The following is a 13,616-nucleotide window of genomic DNA, read 5'->3' as shown; positions in this document are numbered from 1 at the left end:
CCTGGCTGTTACCTTCCAGAACTGGCAAATCACATCCAATCTGATGTGTATACTACCCTAATATCCTATGTAAATTATTCGTTATTCATGATTAAACAAAACATCCTTCCATGAAATTGGGCATATTCAGAGTGACAGCCTTTTCATTTCGGTCATGTTTTTGTGGGTGAAAGTTTGAGACAACTTTTAAAAGCATGCTCTATAGCCACAAGGAATTTTTTAGTTTTTTTTCTTATGAAAACTTCAAATATACACAAAAGTGTACAGGGAACCCCACATACCATCATCCAGATTCAACAGTTTTCAAGTTTGTACCACACTGATTTCATCGAGGAATATAATTGTTCTTAAGCGTGTAGGTCCAGGAGCCGAATAAAAGTTCTTTCCATTATTTTGTATCATATTGCTAGGGCAAAAAAGGGAGAGGAGAGAAAGGAGGCACCTTGGGGCTCTGGACACGTGGTGGGCGGGTAAGAGCTTCCATATGTGGAGTGATGACCATCCTGGCTCACCAGCCATCTCTGCGCAGAGCCTTCTTGCTCAGACGGATACTTCAGGCATCCGCTTTATAGACAGCATTTTCACCCTCCCACGTGGGGACCAGGGCTCGTGGGGACTCCCTGGCTGGAGACTAGCCTACGGAGCTTGGTCGGTGACACACGTAGACGCCTGGGAGGGCAGAGAGGAGAGGACCTGGCAGTTTTGCGCCTAGGCGCTATCTGGCTCCCGTGTTGCTCCCGGCTTCGCGCTGCTTGGGAAGCGGCCTGAACTAACCAACCGTAAGCACACCTCTTTTTGTACTGTTTCCTTTTTTACAGACATTTGATGCCCCCAGTGAAGAAAAGCCAACAACCGCAAAGCTTGATGGAGAGCATGCAGCCCGGGAAGCCCAGCGAGTGGGAGATGGAGGGCAGAAAGCACGAGAGGCCCGAGAGCCTCCTGGCGCCAGCGCAGTTCTGTGCAGCCGAGCAGGACGTGAAGGCGCTGGCCGGGCCCCTGCAGGCCATCCCCGAGATGGACTTCGAGCCCTCGCCCGCCGAGCCGCTGGGCAACGTGGAGCGCTCCCTGCGCGCCCCGGCCGAGCTCCTGCCCGACGCCCGCGGCTTCGTGCCCGCGGGCTACGAGGAGTTTGAGTACGGCGGCGAGATCTTCGCGCTGCCCGCGCCCTACGACGAGGAGCCGTTCCAGGCCCCGGCCCTCTTCGAGAACTGCTCGCCCGCCTCTTCCGAGTCCAGCCTGGACATCTGCTTCCTCCGGCCCGTCAGCTTCGCCATGGAGGCCGAGCGGCCCGAGCACCCGCTGCAGCCGCTGCCCAAGAGCGCCACGTCGCCTGCGGGCAGCAGCGGCGCCTACAAGCTGGAGGCGGCGGCGCAGGCGCACGGCAAGGCCAAGCCGCTGAGCCGCTCGCTCAAAGAGTTCCCGCGCGCGCCGCCCGCCGAGGGCGTGGCCCCGCGCCTCTACAGCACGCGCAGCAGCAGCGGCGGCCGCGCGCCGCTCAAGGCCGAGCGCGCCGCGCAGCCGCACGGCCAGGCCGCCGCCGCCGCAGCGGCGGCCGCCGCCCGCGGCGCGCCCAGGACCTTCTTCCCCCAACAGAGGTCCCAAAGCGAAAAGCAGACCTATTTGGAAGTAAGGAGGGTAAAGTAAAACCGAACCCAGACCCACAGCGCCGGCAGCCCCGGGCCTAGATCTCCAGGGAGCAGCCTGGGCTCCCCTAGCGTGGAGGGGAAAGCGGGCTGGCCAGAGGGGGAGCGGAGGCCGTCGAGGGAGAGCCCAGATCGGAGGTTTGCCCCCTCAGATGCCCCCGGAGGCGAGCGGTAGCGCCCGTTCTGCAGTGCCAGGGCACGAGGGCGTGTTCTGCATGTGTATGTATGACGGCAAAGAGCCAGCAGGAAAGACGGACTGTTAGACCTGCTTACACGGCCCCCCTCCCGCCCCCTCCAAGAGTTAGAGGTGTCCTCTGCCTCGCTGCTTAAGCTGTGGCACTTCACAGTTGCACTTCACTTTTAAAGACCTGCACGCAAGTCCCAGGCTCGTTTCTTCCTCTGCCCGCTAGGCGCACCTTCTTGTTGAGGCGTTTAAAACCCAACGCGGTGTGCCAGCCTGCTCCACTCCTCGACACGCACTAGCCTTGCTCGTAGCTAGGGAAGAGGCAGGTGGCTCCATCTCACAGTAGACTCCCTGCAAAGTCAGCGGCAAAGCGAAGTTCATTTCTGCTTGCTTACCTTGTGCCTGGGAAAGGGTGTTACACTGCTTTGCAGACTCCACTGGGATGGGGACAACAAAATAGTCAAGGAGACATTGACTCACAAGTACCTTCTTTAGCGTCCATATCATTGTTCAGTATTTTGATGCCTAACCTTGCTGTCTGCAAGCCTTGGGACATTTAAAGAGGTGTTTAAATACTTACCCATGAAAGGTCTAGTAGTTCCTGAGCAAACACTTAATTTCTCAGCATGTGATTAGAATAACGCAATTTCTGATTAAGCAGAGAGTAGCTGGATAGCTTTGACCTCTGCCACCATCCTTCCTGTTCAACATCACTTTAGAAATGGTGGTTAGGGTTTACAGGGCAGCTCTGTATTGGTACATCTTGAAAATGATATAGTCCAGAACTAACTTTACCTGCATTAAGTATCATTTGTATCAAGCGCTGGAGATCCTTTGCCTAGGCTGAGGCGGCGGGTGTTCCAGGAATAAGGGCCCTATACACCTATTCCTATTTCCAAGTGAGTGGGGACAGAGTGAGGATCACTGACTCCTTTCATTCATTCATTTTTCAGCAGACACGGAGCCCCTGCTTCCCACTGGGCTCTGTCCTAAGTGCTGAGGGTTCAGAAATGAATGGTGCCTAGTCTCTGACCTCCAGGACCACTGGCTTATCGCAGGGAGGAAACACAGAAACACAGAATTATAATAAACTGTGGGAACACAGGGGAGGGGTATTTAAACCTTCCTGGGGTGATGATGGTCAGAGAGGGCCTCCTGGATAAACTGAATGTCTGAATTCAGTTTTAAAAGCTGCCTAGATGACGAGTGAGATAGGGAAATATGAACAAATGTGACAGGCCCCAGGAACAGGAAGGGACTGGGTTGTGAAGAACCTTGGAACTTATAGCTGATCTGGACTCCAGGAATCCAAATCTGACTGGTTTCTGCAGAGGGACCTTCCTATGCTCAGCTAAAATTGCTGGGATTCCCCCAGGGTTCCCAGAGTTGTTTTTTTTTTGTTTTTTTTTTTTTTTGTTTTTTTTTGTGGGGGCTCTGATTTTCAACTCTGAGCATTACAAAATTCTATTAGGCAAAATTTCTTAGACAACTCAATCTTGGATATGTGTTGAACTTTAAAAGTTCATTAACAAGGGAAGGAGATAGGAAATAATAATGCCAATTCAAAGTGACTTGGGATGGGCAAAGATTTACATACAGAACCTTCTAAGTAGTATAGTCTAAGCTTCAAAGAATGCTTTTCACATGTTCATAGAAGTATCTTTTATCCCCCTATTTAATATGTGAAAAAATGGGAGTTCAACAATTGACAGGAAAAAAAAAACCCCATTAATCAGAGATAACAATATACCTGAGAAGCAAACAGTAAGTAAAATATTTGTGGCTGTTTATCAGGCATACCAGATAATACTAAACAATATATCAGGGACTATTAATCACACATACTAGACAGCAAGTTTCATTCCTTAACAGTGTCAGACATGAGTCAAGTCAGTTCAGAAAGTGACACTAGGAGATATCAAACAGAGATCAATTAAAACAGGCCTTTTCTCTTACGGTTATCCCTAAATTTGCCAAGCATGTGAGGTTTTCACACAAAGTTCACCTTATTATTTCCATTTTTGGACAAAATTTTTCTTTCTAAAAATCTAGAAGGTGTGGATCGTTAGGAATCCTAGAGAGAGGCAGAATGCAAAGTCCAGGTGGGCCGAGGCTGTGTGTGTCTGTGGGTCTATGTGTGTGCACGTGTGTATGGGTGGGGATGTACATGCATGTGTGTATAGGGCACATCTATGTTTGTGAATATATGTGTATGTGTGTGCATGTGAGTGTGAGTGTTTTTGAGGTGAAAGTGAGATGGGGTTTTAGTTGGCAAAAGATGAACCATTCAAAAGCCGTGTCTTTAACGGTGTCAGCTCTTTCCTGCTGAGATGTATAAAGCTCTTACTGTTCCATCTCCTTAAATATACTCTGTGTATCTTCCACCCCTGCCCTGCAGAACCCGCCAAACCCTGTGTCTCAGAGTCAGGAGAGAAAGCAACATGATTTAGTGCAAAGAGCACCTGACTAGGTGTCAGGAGATCTGGGTTCTAGTCCCGGCTCTGCTGACAAATAGCTCTGTGCTTTTGGACAATTCACTTGGCATCTCTGTGCCTCCAGTTTTCTCATCTGTAAAAATAAGCCAATATATACCTTACTTAGCTCACAGGGTTGTTGTAGGGTCAGGCCAAGAAAGATAAAGTATGTGAGAATGCTTTGGTAAAGTCTGGGATGCTATATAAATGCAAGATATAATCAAGATCATGATTGCACAGAGAGATTTTCCTTAGACTTAATATATGTAGTTCCTAAATAGTCCCTAAAAGCCCAGTTTTCAAAGTGTGATCCCTGGGCTAGTAGTTCATTACCTGGGAGCTTAATTGTAATTGCAGAATTTGAGCCCTGCCCCAGACCTACTGAATCAGATTCTGCATTTTAGCAAGCTTCCCCGGGGTGACATACAAACATTAAGTACAGGTGGGCAGGAGGATAATTCAAACCACTGATTTTTAAAATCTAAGTGTGCATAAGGATTACCTAGACCTAACTCCAGAGTTTCTGATTCAGAAAGTCTGGGTGGGGCTCAGGGATCTACATATTATGTTTTATTTTTTAAGTTTATTTATTTATTTTGAGACACAGAGAGAGAGACAGAGACAGAGACAGAGACAGACAGAGAGAGAGGTGGGAGGGAGCAGAGAGAGAGGGAGAGAGAGAGATTTCCAAGCAGGGTCCGCAGTCAGTGTGCAGCCCTCTGTGGTGCTCGATCTCATGAACCATGAGATCATGACCTGAGCAGAAATCAAGAGTCTGATGCTTGACTGCTCAACCAACTGAGCCCCCCAGGTCCCCCAGGGACCTACATTGTAAATAGAAGCTCCAGTTGATTCTCTTGCTCTAGGACCACACTTTGAAAAATGCCACAGTAAGCCATCAAGATATTGCTCTCCATAGTTTAGTTATGACTCTTAGTAGAGTCCAGAGAATCTCTAGATCTGCTACTACAACCCCACGTTAAGTTCTCAAAGTCAAACCCATGTTTCCTGAAAAAAAAGAAAAAAATCCCCACGCTTCACTTCACTGTCAGCAAGCAGTCACCCATCCAGTTCATGAAAGTTTCGGGTAGTGTTTGCTTTGACTTATTGGGTTCTCACGTTCAAAATTAAGCAGCTATTTTTGGTTACTTTTAAGTTTCAGTCACCCTCATAGTAAATATTTTGTTCATATGGAACATAAATATAAGGGCATTTTTTATTTAGCACATCTCACTTATTTATTTATTTATTTATTTATTTATTTATTTATTTATAAATATTTTTGAGAGAAAGAGACAGAGCACGAGCAGGGGAGGGGCAGCGGGTGAGGAAGACACAGAATCTGAAACAGGCTCCAGGCTCTGAGCTGTCAGCACAGAGCGCAACACAGGGCCTGAACTCATGAACCACGAGATCATGACCTGAGCCGAAGTCAGACACTTAACAGACTGAGCCACGGAGGCACCCCTAGCACATCTCACATTTAAAAAGAAACTAGAAAGTTCACAGGAGATAGAGCCTTCTTTTTTATTTATTTTTACTTCGCACGCCAAATACCACGGACTAAGAATTATAAAAACCGTATTAAAGGTGTATTTGCAGGTTGGAAATGTGTGGCACGCACACAGACACTTGCACGTACATGCCCAGATATACATAGTTGCCATTTACTTCTAAACAGATCTGACCTCTCAAAGCCTCCTTCCCTCATTTATGTCTAGGAGAGTCAGGAACATGAGTTTAAAACTAACATTACAATCAAGAAACTGCCTTATTTTGTGGAAAGAGAAACATATGCAGAGATGTGGGGGGACCACTACTTGTTTTCCAGCAGAACAGTATTGGTGCCAGAATAAGAAGTTATTCTCCATAGTCTAGATACTTGCTAACTTCCTTTATGTCCTCATCTTTATTGTTATAGGATAATCCTACTCTAAGACTGTTTGCCTTGATACATACAAATTATTTCTGCACTCAGCAGAAAATTGTCCTCTGTTTAGCTTCTGATTTATCATTTTTTTTAATGTTTATTTATTTACTTAGAGTGAGGGAGAGTAGGCACGCATGTGCAAGCAGGAAACGGGAAGGGGGAGAGGGAGAGAGAGAATCCCTAGCAGGCTCCATGCTTAGTGAAGAGCCTGATGGGGCTCAATCTCACGACTGTGAGATCATGACCTGAGCAGAAATCAAGAGTCAGACGCTTAACCAACTGAGGCACCCAGGCACCCCTCAACTTCTGATTTCTTAATTAGCCTAGGTTTGCTTTAGTTGGAATAGGGTGCTCACCATTAGTGTGTTGGGGTGGGAGAGGAGAGTGACAGAAGGTAAAAAAATTGTCCCAGTCAGGATGATATTAGCTTTGGAAAAGAGTAAATAAACACCCCTCTTTTGTGTTTTCAGGAGATGCATTTAGAAGATACCACCAGATTCTGTCCAAAGGAAGAAAGAGAGAGCGAACAGACCTCTTTCAGCGATCAAAACCCCAGGCAAGACCAGAAAGGGGGCTTTCGCAGCTCCTTCCGCAAGCTCTTTAAAAAGAAGTGAGTAGCCCTTAGACAAGACAGCATCATAACTCCTTTCCCTTTGGGCTAAATCTTGAGGTTTTAATAGTAATAAGTTTCAAGTAGCCTGGTTCAACTGCTTCAAGCTCAGTGCCTGCAGCCAGTAGCCATGATTCCTGCCAGGTCAGGATGTTTCTCATTGTAATCTCCTAGAGTTAAAAGCAAACTCAGCCCTGTCCTCTGCCTCTTCTATCTTTTAGCTCTACTTCCTTGTTCCCAAGTCATGTGTCTGAGGAGAGTAAGCAGAGGAGGTCCCCTGGGTAACGAGCTGGTGACAATCAAATCCCTTTTAGACTGGGAGGCGTGGGGTTGGGTGTAATGGGAGGTTCCATGCGAATCTCCCCACCTGTGGAAAGTTTTCCAAGGGATCTCAGCACTTCTGCCTGTAGGAGTGTATAGTTATCCTGGATGCTAGTACATGTTTATTGGGACTTCTGCTAGTGTTTTCCCTAGCAGAAATGATAGAATGAATTTGGTTTGGGCCCTAGTTAAAAAATCACTTTAATGGAGCTTCCATACTCCATAGGAGGCAAAAACAAGACATTTCCCTTCTGTGGTCCTTCTAAGGTTCTAAGTCCTTGTTGTATGAAATCACCCACCAGGCATTTTGGCCAGCACTTACCAGCACTGTCTTACAGACTGGGAGAAGGTGGCCAAACCCCAGCATGAAATGTAAGGAAGAGAGATCTGAGCATTTAGAGTTTGACCTTAGAGGGATTGTCCAGTCCAGCCATTGTCTGCCTGAGAGACTACTGTCTCTATCTCCACTGGGCCTGAGGCCACCACCCCCCCTCCTTTAGAGAGATTTCACCCTTACTTAGTTTCTCTCGGTAGAGGTGGTTCTTGCAGTCAGTTTTAAACGTTTAGTGGATGGGAAAGTATATTGCTGCCTTTGGAGAGTTGCTGATAAGTGAGGAAGTACAGGGAAATCACTTTATCCTTGAGGGTAGAATTTACTGGCTGATTTAGATAACGGTTTTGATGGAAGAGTTGAGGACAGGCCTGGAGTAAGAACTTTTTTTCATGGTTTGTCTAATTTTTCTCCTATGGGGAGGGTGGTACTGAGATTAGTGGATCTCTGACTGAGGATCCCTGCCTGTTATTACTGGAAGAATGAGAAAGAGGAAGAGAGCACCAGTATTGCAATTAGACACAGCTAATTTCTGCTGAGGTAGTCCGGTGCATGCCTGTTGCTAGATCCCTTTATGCAAGGGGTGAGGAGTTAAGACTTGTATCCCTCTCTTTAGGTTCATAGACAGATTTTTCTCGGCCCAGTGCCTGTTTCTATCATGTTTGGCCGGGGTGGAGAGACCTGGAAGGAGACAACTCTCCAGCCTGACCTTGGGATTTAGGCCCCTAAATCCTTCTAAGGACTCCTAAGATAGGCACTGCTTGAGCCTATCTCTTTTTTAAAACCACAGTATTCCCAAAACAAACAGCTACTTTTTGCCCACTGACATTTATAATGAGTGGGTACTGTCTGTTGGAAAGCAATGAGCCATGGATTCGCAAATTTCCTTTTTTCAGAGAGATGTTAGAAAATGCTCTGCCAGTACTTGAGGCAGAGGGAGTAGACTTGTCCTCTGTGTATCCAGGGGGCAGAACTAAGAGAAATGGGTAAGAGGTGCCTGAATCCGGAGCTGGCTCCCTCATGAGGGTGTGGGTTCTCCTGAGTAGAAGACGGTGGCCCTCCTCAGGGGTGCTAACGGAAGGGATTCCTACACTAAGTGGGAGATTGCCCAAGATAAGCACCTGAGTTCTTCCTAGTGCTGAGATTTGCTTTGTTGGCTTTGTTTTAGATCAATCTGAGTAATCACATCTTTTTAACACCTGGAACAAGAAATTAATATGGCGTTGGGACCTATAATTTTAAAGACTCACCATGTGGAAGACCTGATTTATCTTTCTGTAGCCCCCCACCTCCCTTGGCACAATGCTGAGGACTAGCTGTGGACTCTCCAAATTCATGTTGGTCGATTGCTTTCTGTCTTCTTGTACCTTTGGGGGATCCTTCTTCTTAGAGGGTTAAATGGATCCCCTTAGCCTTCTCATCCTTTCTCATAGATCAGTCTTTCCTGCATCAATCACAATACTGCCACCAATCGTGCTGCTGCCTTTGTATTTAAAATCTGAAGCGTTACCTGAATGGAAGTAAAGGGGGGTACCACACAGATGGCTCTTCCCTCCGGCAGGCTTTCCTGGCTTTGAACATCTGGGGTTGGACTGTGAGCACCGCCAGGTGATACTTGCTTATCGCCTGTGTGCACGGTGCCACAGCGTGCGCTCTGGGACTCTGCACAGGATAGAGACGCAGCTTGAGTACCTTCTCCTGAGTGTTCTCAAGGAAGAACCGTGGGGAAGTTTGCTCCATTATGCTAAGATGGAGAGGAAGGGCAGGAAGGTCCCAGTGTAGCACAGAAAGGTCAGTGACTCTTAATTCAGATGAGAACACACCATTCTTCTCAGTAGTTAAGCATTCTTTCTTACATGCACGTACTGTATAAGACGCTTGTATAGGAATCACAAACGACACAGTCCCAGCTGCTGTATAGGAGCTTGCACTCTGAAGTCAGGCATGTGGACAGGTACAGGGAGGAACCGGAACGAGACATTTAGCTTATTCTCCTCCCATGTGTTGGGAGGTCAGGCTGGCAGCAAGCCCTGTGACTTTAAGACGTGGTTAATCCTGGGTACCAAAACCATGCCAGAACCTGGCCTCAGAGGTCCAAAATGGACTAGTGCCAGAAAAGCCACCTGTGTCACACCTGGGGCTCGCTGCCTGCCTCTCCCACAGCCCTCTGGAGGCTCATTCCTGTCTACACTGACACACTTTTTGTATCCATAGGGGCTTGTTTGGCTGGTGGCCCCACACACCCAGAATGCTGCTTCGGGATGAAGCTAGGCATGGAGCCAGATGCAACAGAAAACCTGAGAAAGGGTTCTCTTCCCTCTGAGGCTGGGAGGGCCGAATGAATGCTCATACCCACAAGGATTCAAAAGGGAGAGTCAAGTTGACATCATTAAAAACAAAATCCTGAAAAACACCCAAGATATTTGGGGAAAAGAATGATGCTCTGATTATTTCTATCTCAGGCACATTTGTCCTGGGTAGATACCAGGTCACATGTCCCTGAAAGCTGCCCAGAATTGATCAGCATAAAGACTATACGTATCTAAAGCTTGAAAATGTTAAGTGACTTTAAAAATTTTTAATGCAGATCCTTAGAAGCCAGAAACAGACCTAATGTGAGAGGCTACTGCTGCACTGAATCCTTATTTCCCTGCCTTTGATCAGGGAGTAAGGCAAACTCCATTCTAGAAGGCTGTACATGGAGGCTGTCAAAGACTTATATCTAGACTATTCTGAAGTGTGAGGCAAATGCTACTTTATATATAAATCCTGCACTTACTTTAGTAAGTATTCTTGGTTAGGGGTGTGGCATGGAGGAAGAGGATTATATAAGGCAGTTTAGGGGTAGAATGTAGATGCTCTTTTTATCTGCAAATTTGGGAGAGTAGAAGAAAAAGAATATGGCTTCCAAATGACTAATTCTCCTTCCTTACCCATTCCCTTCCTCTTTAACACTTTATAACTTACATACCTCAGTGTCTCCTCCCTGCACCAATCACATCAAAATCCATTAATCATGCACACGCACACACACGTGCAAGCACACACACACGCACACACACACACCCATTTAATTCTACAGCATCCCCATTTAATTGAACGTCAGTGAATTCTCTTCTTTTGGTGACTTATCAGTTGTTTTAGTATATGCCCAACATAAAACATATGCCCATATGTTTTAGTATATGGGCAGTGGAAAAGATCATGTCATTGAAAGCAGGACTCCTAAAGATTTAATTGATAATTTTACCCTCACCTTCTTCTTTGCCTCCTCAAAGCCTATCTCAAGTCCTTCTCCTCTTCTTACCCACTGTGGGTTTCTCTCTCATTTCCCATCTCATTTCCCTACATAACTTTAAAATTGAAGGAGGTGATTAAAGGCATAACATTTTAGATTACTTAAACCTCATTACAAATTTTTCTTAATAGGTCATTTGAAATCAATCACTAAGTCAGTGTACTAGGTTCTGTCCAGCACAAAAGAAGTAAAAGAAATAGTTCTCGCCCATTAGAAGCTTACAGTTCAGATGTAAGGGTAACCTAGCTGAAGGTTCAGTACCTAGAGGATATTAAGCACTCAAAAGACATATACTAAATGAGTGCTCATTGTGTTACCCTGTTGATTACTAGGGCTGACTCATTTGGCTGACAGGATGGTGTTCCCCTGCTCCCTTACTTTTCCATGTGCTCCTGAAGCTTTCACAGTGAACAATCTTTCCAATCAGAAAACCAGCCCTTCTTAGGTCAGAGGGTTCCAAGGCACTGGATTCTACCCCTCCTCCCTTTCCAAGCTCCAGACAAACTTTCAAGGCTTATTTGTAGCAAATCTGTACTTGTATAATGTACCCAGCTTGTTATTTTCTTTGTGTGGACTGAGTAGAAGGGAACTTAGCAACAGGTTGTTCTCTTTCCATCAAACACTTGGATGGCTATGTGTCCCAATGTACTGGCAGCCATTGTACCTTGGTCCAGCAAGTGTTTGCCTGCCTGCCCCTCCAGTGTCTGCTCAGATCTGCCCTGCATTCAACCAGAATGGCCCCAGGAGCTCAAAAGCCATTCCTGTTTTATAGATAAAGGGAATACAAGCAAATACGCTGGCGATTTCTCCTAGATTCTGTAGGTATTTCCCAGTAATTTAGGTACACATTACATCAGAGCCTCATAGCCACACATTTGGAAGAGTCCAAGTGACCACATACCATGTAAGCATGTAAAGAGATCAGTTAAAATTACCTTTACAAGGGTAAAAATAAGCTTATAGTTCTGGCTACCGTAGAATGCTGGATTTTGAGAAGGATTAGCAAGTTAGCCATTAGTTAATTAATAGTTACTATCGAGAAATGCACACACCTGGAGACACAGAGAAGGCGGTTTGTGAGAAGAGCGGTTAAAAAAAGAAAATACTAAGCTGAGTTTGTGGACTTTGAAAACTAGACAGGGCGATTTTGGCATTTGTTTCAGAAATGGGAACGCAACTGGTGAAGATTTCTGTGGTCCTTGGGGCTGGTGGTGACATCAAAGCTTTCCCATTTCCAGGTAAACACTAAACAGTTGCATGTTGGAACCATCAAAGTGTGACATATTGGGTTTTGGAGAGATCAGATGTAGCTAAGAGGGGAAATGAGAGGTAAAGATTTTAAGTTCTGACTAATGGCTTTCTGATCAGAAACTGCCATGTGGGGGAACATTCAGAAGAAACACCAGCCAGATTCAAATCTTGCTTCCTACTTCCCACCCCCCATAACTATAAGCATTCCTAGCCTTCTGTATAAAAGAAGAGATGGGGAAGGAATAAAATGGTCAAAAATATATCTCCCTAACATTTTGGGTACAACTGTACTAATCAGGGATGATTTGAACTGGAAGTAGGTGGGAGTTCTGAGTTGAGAGAAGGTGTAGAGTTTGGGGGGGGGGGGGCACGTGAAGGCTGTTTCAAGGGGGCTTCTCAAAAGGAAAAGGACTTTCACCCCAGCCAGATATAATCTTACCTGATGAGTACCCAGATGCACTGGTGTGGTGAGAAAGAATAGTTTTTCCTCCATGCCCTGGGATGTAGTGGGATGGTGCTTCTTCCTGACTGGAAGTAGAAAACATGGTGGGCAGCTCTGGCTTCATCTGTGAGGCCAAGTATCAGGGTGAAGAGTAAAAAACTCCAGTCAGTCATCAGATTTCTAGACATCAGGATTTTAGTCTTTGTGTGGATCCAGCTGCTTTCCTTGAATAATGTAAAGGGATGTTTGAATTCTGCCCAATTAATTCAGTAACTGATAAGAGTCATAGTTAACTTATCTAACAACAACAGTGAGGACTTGTAGCATACCAATGATAGTGAAAGAGCTTACCTTTCTTTTGTGGATGGTGGAAGCATGCCTGATTCTGCCTCAGCATATGGAGAACTTGTTCAGTTGTATAGGAGCTTTGGACAAAGAATTTCATGTCTAACATCACTTCCATACATCCTGCATGAGGTCTTTTGATACTGGTTCTCAGTCAGTGGGCTAGTTTTACCCATTCTAGCTCTGAGTTTAAGCTAGCCAAAGGGCCCAGCCTAGCCTTTCAAAGGTTATTTCCAGAAAGCCTCCTCCCTCCAGGGACTTCTGACATGAACAAACTGGAGAAGGTGCAGAGCTGGGATGGATTACCCAACTGGCTTAACCAAGATAAAGGAAGAATGCACCCTCGACTGGGGACGCCATTGGACTGATTTGAGTTGTTGACTATTGATTGGGCTTGGTCTCCTTTGTGGTGGTTGAGATTATAGAATCTCCTCAATCTGACTACTGTACTAATTTCTGAATTCTACCAAATGTAGCATATGTGTGTGGTTGGCTTCAATAAATTTTTCATTTAAAAATGAAAACAAGCAACAGCAAGAGTTTGTAATGTAATGCCCAAATTCAATGATGGCCCTTGTTAGATAACCTCAGTTGAGACCAATGAATTCCATCCATTTTAATTTAAGGGCCTTGGTAATTTGTGGAGTAGTTACTCGGTTGAAACAAAAATAGGATTTACTAAATTTTCTGAGCCTTTATTTCCCTTTTACAGTGTTATCACATAATATCTTACACTAACATACACAGTTGTCACAATTGTCTCCATAAAGCATTAGAAAGAAATTCT

At 45.6% G+C, this 13,616-nt stretch overlaps 1 protein-coding gene across 16 annotated transcripts in view; it reads left to right on the top strand.

The window, feature by feature from the left end:
- The window catches only part of ARHGEF33 (Rho guanine nucleotide exchange factor 33), a 118,026-nt gene that overhangs the window by 58,953 nt on the left and 45,457 nt on the right, over positions 1-13,616 (top strand). For 6 of the 16 annotated variants that reach the window (XM_019446809.2, XM_019446848.2, XM_019446880.2 and 3 more), the window contains 2 exons: positions 819-1,635; positions 6,702-6,841. In XM_019446809.2, the coding sequence (XP_019302354.2) occupies positions 819-1,635; positions 6,702-6,841 (957 nt within the window). The other 10 variants (XM_019446825.2, XM_019446833.2, XM_019446889.2 and 7 more) reach the window with 8 other exon arrangements.

The sequence above is a fragment of the Panthera pardus genome, unplaced genomic scaffold (assembly GCF_024362965.1).
Source record: "Panthera pardus isolate Hobbes unplaced genomic scaffold, ASM2436296v1 HiC_scaffold_26, whole genome shotgun sequence".
Taxonomy (NCBI): Eukaryota; Metazoa; Chordata; class Mammalia; order Carnivora; family Felidae; genus Panthera; species Panthera pardus.
Note: the sequence above shows the minus strand (reverse complement) of the source record. Positions and strands in the feature narration are given on the sequence as shown.